The sequence below is a fragment of the Electrona antarctica genome, assembly GCF_951216825.1.
Source record: "Electrona antarctica genome assembly, chromosome: 4".
Classification (NCBI taxonomy): domain Eukaryota; kingdom Metazoa; phylum Chordata; class Actinopteri; order Myctophiformes; family Myctophidae; genus Electrona; species Electrona antarctica.
This window is the reverse complement of record NC_136809.1, coordinates 41,693,838-41,703,021: the sequence shown is the minus strand read 5'-3', so window position 1 is coordinate 41,703,021 and position 9,184 is coordinate 41,693,838. Positions and strand designations below refer to the sequence as shown.

The 9,184-nt window shown below is 44.2% G+C and overlaps 1 protein-coding gene across 1 annotated transcript in view; it reads right to left on the bottom strand.

Annotated features, from left to right (window-relative positions):
- Positions 1–579: 579 nt before the first annotated feature.
- Positions 580–9,184, bottom strand: part of vegfc (vascular endothelial growth factor c) — a 97,823-nt gene continuing 89,218 nt past the window's right edge. The window contains exons 6-7 of the mRNA XM_079498134.1: positions 4,064–4,409; positions 580–787 (exon numbers count right to left, since the gene is read on the bottom strand). Coding sequence (XP_079354260.1) covers positions 679–787; positions 4,064–4,409 — 455 coding nt within the window. The 3' untranslated portion in view covers positions 580–678. The remainder of the gene's footprint in view (positions 788–4,063; positions 4,410–9,184) is intronic.

Below are 9,184 nucleotides of genomic sequence, written 5' to 3'. Positions count from 1 at the left end.
ATATATTTATGTTTATTTTACAACATAATACATTAACATGATACAAAAATATGGATCACACTCACAGTGTATTTTCATGGAAAAGATTGAAATTGCAACGAGCAAAAACAAAACAAAAAAGAGGTTGAAAAAGGAACACATTTAATAAATTATATAATCAATGTCTGTCATAATAGAATAATACACAATAAAAAACAGCAATATTTTAGAACACATTATGTTTTGGACAATATTTTATAACAAAATGTCTTTTGACTCCCATTCTCTCTTGGTTCTTTCAACCTTTGTTTCCGTGTGTTTTGCAAAATGTCCACGAAAGACTAAGCACAACAACCCCAGCCCAAAATGTCACCCTCCACATTCGCCAGGGGATCGGCTCTCTCCTCGCCGAGTCCGACCACCCCGTGACCACGATCTCACAGGTGACAAAACAAAAGTTCCCCACGGGTCTATACTTTGTCCACTCCTTTTTCCACACCTAATCTCGTTGCCCCGACAATAGCCGATCCACAGGCAACATGGATTGGCTATTCTCGTAGGAATATTGGCCACCGCAGAATAGGAACACTTCATTGTGGGTGGTCGTTAAGCTCGTTATCGGCACATCTCTTATTACGGGACGGGTGGAGAGGTGGCGTAGCCGTAGATTGGGGGTGGGGGTGGGGGGTCGTCTCGGCATTAGTCCAACCGTCTCCAGTGGTTGGGGACACACCGGCACACCTCCTCGCTGAAGGAGAAGCCCTGCTCACAGCGTCGCCTCCTCACCTCACAGGGAGGCCTGTGACAGCTGAGAAGAGGGGTGGGGGTGGGGGGGGGAGATACATGAGGAATGCATCCAGTTTTTATTTGCATTTTTTACTGTAAGTACCAGGGACATGATATCCGATGACCGACTATTTCCATGGTCATATTCACCGTTATCGATACCAATAACACAAACAACACAAGCTGGTTCTAAATCTGCCACACAGTGTGTGTGTGTGTGTGTGAGAGAAATGAGGCATGCGTCCAAAGGCACGGCTACACTTCTCAGAGCTTCAAATGGTGAACCGTGATGACGTGGCCACAGCGTACATCACTAGCCGGCCAGCAACTCTACATCTGACCTCAAACATATAATCTCCATATATGGAGGTGACCTGTTCTGACATTCCATATGTTGATCCGATCCTCCCCACCAGTCCTTCCTGTTCTGACATTCCATATGTTGATCTGACCTCATCAAACCCTGTACACTCAAGACACGCTCCATATATGGCCAGTACAGAATTCATTCCATACGTCGTTCCAAAGCGCCAGCGCTCGCCCAGCAGTCTGCTGTCACCCAGGCGGATGTGTGCACACGACCTCGCCCTCAGGGCGTCTTACTGGTTATTTGTGTACATTAACGCCCTACGTGATCACACTACAGCAGGGGTACCCAAAAGGTAGATCGCGATCTACCAGTAGATCACAAGGGCTGTGCAGGTAGATCACATTACATGCCCCTAAAAATATATATTTAATTTAAATTTTGCCACTTGAATTAAGGTGACTTGATTGACATTTAGAAGGGCCTGTCAGCTCAAACCCACAATGTATTACTTTGTTTTCAAGATTGTTGTGCACAAACGTCAGTAGCATTACAAAGTGATATACTGTGGAGTAAGGAAACAGCAAGACAGGAGACCTTGGGTGCGTTGAGGTAGTTTACTCATTTTCCACATACAAAATATTACAGTACACACTGTCGGTAGAAAGAAAAACCCTACCAATTCCATTTTCCTTCTATTTCCCATTCCAAGTGTGTTTGTCTTATGTCTTACTGTAGCCTATGTAACGCCAGCGCATAACTCCAAAACTACAAATCATTTCAAAGTAAAAAAGTTCCAGCATGTGTCTCCACAGTAAGCTGAATTATAAAAAGGGTGAATGGAGTTTCTAGGTGAAAGTGCTTTTTTGACGTGCCAATATCTGCCATTGAGCCCCATTGTGAATTTCTCAAATTTGAAAGCACTATATTTCTAAAACTATGAAACATTTCAAAGATTTATTTTCATGTCCACCGTAAGATGAACCTAAATAGGTTTGAATGGGGTTTCTAGGTGTAAGTATGTAGGACTAGTAGCATGCCAACGTTTGTGCTATTGCCATTGAGAATGCATTGGGCGTTTAAGTTAAATACGGGGGGGACATATTTTGACAGGCTTCCAAAGCCCCCCCAGGTACATTATATATTTAAACTACTTTCAGCAATGGTACACTTATTTTTTCAGTGGGTAGATCTTGTTGAGCTGGTCATTTTGAAAGTAGATCTCACGTCATAAATGTGTGGGCACCCCTGCACTACAGCGTCACACAAAAGCATCAGATCCACATGGTAGACATGTTTTGAGCTTTTCGATCTGCTACTTTTGCTATTTATTAGTTTTGAATATGCATCCTGAAAAGTAACAGTTTTGGACATATAGGACCTATGATGTTTCCACCCAACGGAGACGATACAAGTGTAAAATCCGAGTACACACACGCACGCACGCACGCACGCATGCACGCACGCACTACACAATGCACCAGACTCCAGACGCTATAGATTCTTACTGCTCTCCTACACCCATAAATCACTCTCAAACAGGGTCACAAAGGGTCAAGAATGGAAGTGTGCGCGTGTGTGTGTGTGTGTGTGTGTGTGCGTGCGTGCGTGCGTGCGTGCGTGCGTGCGTGCGTGCGTGCGTGCGTGCGTGCGTGCGTGCGTGCGTGCGTGCATGCGTGCGTGCGTGCGTGTGTGTGTGTGTTCTCCGCTTGTAGTCAGAGGAAATGGTTAAGTGACAGCTTGGAGAAGTCATTAGCCGACTGAGGTCTTGTATTACAGACCTGGTTCACTGCAACACCAACCTAGCGCTCACTGGTCAAACACCCGCTTATACTACACAGGCTGGTACTAGACTGGCTTCTTAGAAAGGCTGGGATGACGGAACGGCACCCACTTATACCCCTCACGTACGCACGCAAACACACACACACACACACACACACACACACACACACACACACACACACACACACACACACACACACCGGTTTTCAAGGGACTGTTTTTGAACAGAACTTTCAAAGAAGTCCTCACCCCCACAACCCTCCACTCGAAGCCTCCGCACTTCCAACACCAACCTCTGTTGGTGGTTCAGGTCGTTGGTTTCGGCCGTCTGATGAGATACCTGACCTGATCAGATACCAAACTACCTGATCGGCTATTTTCAAATTATCATCAGAATCATTTCATTGAAAAATGTTAATACATTTTCAAGCATTTTTGGAAAATAGCAGAAATAGAAATGTTGTAAGCTTGTATATCGGCAATTTCCGCTATTTTCTTTTTTAGAAGTAGGCCTATACAATTGTTAAATGAGTCAGTCATTTCTTTAAATATGGTTATCATATCTACCCTGTGCAAGTCAATCATGCAATATTGCGTCATATGGTCTTTTCAGTGGTTTACGATAGATGGCGCTCTTCGCCAACGTATGATTGTTACTAGGTTGCTAGGAGACGGATACAACCGGAAATGAACCGGAATGAAAATGTTTATCTCTGATTCTTTTCCCGGATTTTGGTCAGATTTTGGTGTTTTTGGCCAAAACAAGCTATATAACTAAACAACTGATGATCGCGTTTACAACATTTATTTTCCAGGTGAAAGAAAAGACGATCGTCCGCCCCTCCAGACAGCCTTTGTTTATGCTGGTCCGGTGGGTCGACAAAATAAGGTAAAAACAGAACAACACTGGCGGTGGCGGAAGAATTAATTAATTATTACCTGACAATCAATGTGCTAAATCGTTCATCGCAATTATTTGTGAAAATCTTGTAATCGTGGCAGCCCTATATGTGGCCTAAAGACCTATTCATAGACAGTTTTCAGTGAAGAGGTGACCACCGAAACGGTGGTTAGTTAAAACAGATGTGTTGTGTGAGCGGTGACCACCGCAGCGTGACATCATGTTGTAGTTTTCTGTGGTCACCTCTTCACCGAAAACTGGACTACGAATAGGCCTTAATCCTTCCATTCCTCCATAGCGTATACCTGCATGTGGCTTGGTGGAACCTGCGTCCCTTGAGGAAGCACTTGTTGGGCGACTCGTTGCACTCGCACTGACACTTGGCCCTGTTGAGGGGCTGGTGCCTCGGACACGTCCTGTTGCACACGCAGCGGCACCGCTCCCTGTCCAGCGCGTGATTGGCCGGGCACGGGGAAGAAGAAGAAGAAGAGGGCGTGGCCGGCAGACTGCAGACGCACTGACACGTGTTACGGTCCAGGTGGCGGTTGGGGCCGCAGTCGCGCTGCGCCACGTCCCGCCGCCGGCACACACACTGACAGCTCTCCAAGTCCAGCTCCTTGTCGGGACCGCACACATCACTGCTGAATATATCTGAGAGAGAGAGAGAGAGAGAGAGAGAGAGAGAGAGAGAGAGAGACACAGAGAGAGACAGAGAGAGAGAGAGAGAGAGAGAGAGAGAGAGAGAGAGAGACACACAGAGAGAGACAGAGAGAGAGAGAGAGAGAGAGAGAGATGTATTTTTCAAAGAGCTGTGCACTTCATCCCTAGTTGTCATATGACAATGTTGCACAAAAACAGGCCTCTAGGTTCTCAAACTTTTTTGTGCCAAGGATATGATTTTGGCCGCGGACCCCCATTTGAAAATGTTTTGTGCCAGGGATATTTTTGATACATCTTCCAAAATGGCAGATGTACAAGTTTGCAGCGTGGCAGCTCAGTGGCCACGGCAAATCATCTGCCTCCATCTCATCCTGTCCACTGTCTACTCTTCTTTCACACCAACTAACTTAATGTCCTCTTTCATTACATCCATAAAACCCCTCTCTGTTCTTCCCCTATAGGCCTCCTGCCTGTCAGTTCCAATGTCAGCATTCTTCTACCAATATTACTCACTATCCCTCCTCTCTAGATGTCTCAGTTCTATCTCCAAAACATCGAACATGCGCTGTCCCTCTGATCCCTCGTTCCTGATCCTATCCAGAGAGAGACCTCAACATTTCTGTCTCTGCTACCTTCAGCTCTGCTGCCTGTCTTTTCCTCAGACTGTAAACCATACAACATATCTGTCTGTCTCTAAACCATACAACATATCTGTCTGTCTCTAAACCATACAACATATCTGTCTGTCTCTAAATCATACAACATACAGTAGCTGTCTGTCTCTAAACAATACAACATAGCTGTCTGTCTCTAAACCATACAACATAGCTGTCTGTCTCTAAACCATACAAAATAGCTGTCTGTCTCTAAACCATACAACATAGGTGGTCTCACCACCGTCTTGTACACCTTTCCTTTCATTCTTGCTGATACTTTTCTATGACACATCACACCTGAGACTTTTCTCCATCTGTTCCAACCTGCTTGCACTCGTTTCTTCACCTCTTTTCCCAACTCTACATTGATCTGGAATGTTGATCCTAAATACTTAAAATGATCCATATTTCTTGTCTCTTCTCCCTGTAACATGTAATCCTGTAATATGTACAGTATGTAGCATGTTACATATAATGTTGTGGTCCAGGCTGAGGCATTGTTTTTCCCGCTCACAATTTACCCTGTAATAAGAGTTTTGAGCAGATTCAATGTTTTTGATGTCCAACCCTCAATAATTAAGGTCAACATCATACATCATGGGAAATATCTCAGGAATGGAGGATACATAGGATAAATGCATGTATGTATGGTATGTCACAACAACATCTATAAATCAATGCTCTAGATTTCTATCGTAAAACACACACTTTATGAAATCCCATTTCTAGAGTGCTCATATAACTCCATATATAAAACACTGGCTGTGAGTCACTGATAAAAAGACACACACACACACACACACACACACACACACACACACACACACACACACGCGCGCGCGCGCGCGCGCGCGTACGCACGCTCGCCCGCTCGCCCGCCCGCTCGCATGCACGCATTGCACACGTGAACTCTTCACGGATGGAGAACACACATGGTTTGCTTTCAGAACTGGAACATAATCTGATGGTTGGCTAAGAGAGAGAAACAGATAGAATGGGTCTGGCATGCTTGTGAGTCGGTGTGTGCGTGCGTGCGTGCGTGAGTGCGTATGTGAGACAGACAGAGAGATGAACACATTCAGATAATATTCAGATAACGACAGCGCAGAGACGCAGTGTTTACCGCTGACAAACAGCACGCTGTGTCCTCTTAGGCCAGCACTGTGCGCTTCGTGCTTACACGTGGCTCATAGCTGCTTCACAATCGTTTACGTCCACTTGTGTTTGATTTGCCCTTCCCCTCGCCCGGGCCAGGGGGGCTGAAGACACCATAACAACATCACAACATCATCCTTGCTAACTCAAACGTATTTACACAGCATTCCAACTAGACTGTGTATCTGTGTTTTGGTGCTGTGTTCATGAATATGTTCTGTCCGTCCCGAATAAACAAATAAGACAAATAAGACAAATAACACAGAGTGTACAAATGTGTACACATTGTTACATTGTTGTTGGGGAGAAGTTTTGTACTTATAATTTGTTGATTGAGCTCCCCCAGTGGTCTATACTTGGCCCCCATCTCGTCAGAACGTAGATTGCTTTATTGTCTCCAAATGTCTTTGATTGAGTACAAAAGGGATAGCACAAAAAAAGTCCTTGCAATCTTGTTTCCATTTAGGCCCTATGCATCAATTCATAGATATGACATGAAGAATAACAAAATTCAATATCATCACGGGTAAAAAACAAACAAACACGCTTGGGTGGCAGTGCTGTAGAAGGAGAATTTGCCCATATTTTTTTTTGAAAGTGGGTGGTACCAGATCGGTCCCTCTAGTATTGTGTCTGTGGGTGTCGTGTTGCTTTTTGTTAGGTAGTTAGTCAGGTATGCAGGCAATGAGGGCATTGAGGGCAAGGCTGCATTTACAATTATTTCAATTTTTAATTGATTAACTCTGTCCTCTACCCGGAGCCAGTTTAGACTAGCAAAATGGTTTGGAAAGAGGTGGTTAATTGGCCCAAGGCCGAGAAATAGTCAAATTAGTTTGTTTTGGGAGGTATGAAGCTTAGTCTTAAGTGACATTAGTTAGTTAGTTAGTTAGTTAGTTAGTTAGTTAGTTAGTTAGTTAGTTAGTTAGTTAGTTAGTTAGTTAGTTAGTTGCTGCGAGAGTGAGGTCTAGCCAACACCAACTCGGGATTGGCTGTTTCACTCATATGGATATGAAGAATCAACTGACTGAGAGAAAACACTAATATTACTGCTGCTGAATTAGTTACACTTTCGCTAGAAACGGACTGTATCAAATATGATTGACTGACTGTCGTAAAGGATATACAGAGACACCTCCCCGACAATTTCGCAGAGACAGTTTGTTTATTTTTGAACCACAATGCTTATATGAGATGATTTTAAACATGTAGACAGGAGGAGCCCGGGATTCAAACCGGCGACCCATTAAACACACATATGTCCCATGGATCATTGGACGACCTGCTCTACCTCCTGAGCCACAGCCACCACCACTATCTAGTACATTTTTAAGTATTGCAAATAGACAAACTACATTGATCTACAAGCTCACAACGCGTCGATGTAGAACTGCTATTTTCACTATTTTAAAATGTTTTTCAAAACGGTAAGAAATTACTAATACATTTAGGAATAAGGCAAGATAGCCATGGGGCCCACAGTCTCAGTATTTGTAAACAAATGATTGCTCTTCTTACAGAGAGCTTTGCCCTCAAAAACAAATCTCTTTGGCAAAAAAAGGTGATCTAACAAGCTCACAGTGTCACATTGTAACACATAGTGAGCTTGTAAATGTGCCATTTTCAGCACATGCTTGCCTATAATGCCATTCATGTCTATGTTATTACTATTTAGCCTATTCAGCACCATCAGCTTGGATGAATGCTGGTTGTTTTTGTTTAATGACTCTCAACTGAACCTGTTGCAATGTATGTGTACACACACACACACACACACACACACACACACACACACACACACACACACACACACACACACACACACACACACACACACACACACACACAAACACACACACACACACACACACACACACACACACACACACACACACACACACACACAGTCTCCCCCTTTACAACATTTTATTTTATTTTATTTTTGAGGCTGCAAAGGATTTTTTGTGACTCTCCCACGTTTTTTTGGGGGGTGAAAACACCCGTAACACAAAGCAGACCCCCATAATAAAACCTTAGCGGTTTGAAATATCAACTTTATATTCCCGTTCGTGAAATTGTTTAGTTTCCCCCGACTGGGAACATCATAACAATGATGAACGCATAACAAGACCTCATGTCACACCAGAAATTATAGCAATAGAATAATTTACAATAACATTACCGTAACTTCCCCAGTGAACAAAACTGCTGAACCCGCTGGTGTGTAGATTCATAGCTATAACCCACAATGCTGCAGCGTGCCCCTGCATACTATTACTTATTTGTTATCGTCCATGGGAAGGTTGGGAGTCTGGACTGTTGAGTCCATCTGACATTTCGGTCCACAATAAGCCACAGACCACATCACGGCCACAACACCTGACAGAATGATGTATGTCCTCTTTTACAAGGCGGATTTGTTTCGCAAATCTAAACTTCAGGACTTGACTGTCCACAGATATTTGTAGTCTGTGTGTTCACACATTGTTGGCCTATATCTGCATTGGTGGCTGTGGTAACAACATAATGACATAGTAAAATGAGAATTTGTCCCAAATTGGTGCTAAATTTGTGGGATACCAGATCGTAGAGGTGCTCCCTTTGGTTTTGTGGCTGAGGGCAGGCGCGGAACTACCGGGGGGGAAGGGGGTGTAGTTTCCCCCCGGCCCATGACTCCAGGGGGCCCGGGCCCCCATGACTCCAGGGGGCCCGGGCCCCCATGACTCCAGGGGGCCCGGGCCAGGGGCTGTCAGATGATCCATCGACCGTCGACGACCACACAGCGTTACACAGTCACTCATGACAGATACCCAGTAAAAGCATTATCTCTCAGGGCGCTACAAATATATCTACACATCCTGTAAGTTAACTTAAGAAATAAAACTAGTGTTGACTAATCATTTCAAGTATAGCTCTTATTTTGAAGAGGAAGTCTGTTTCGGCTATAGCCTACTTCCA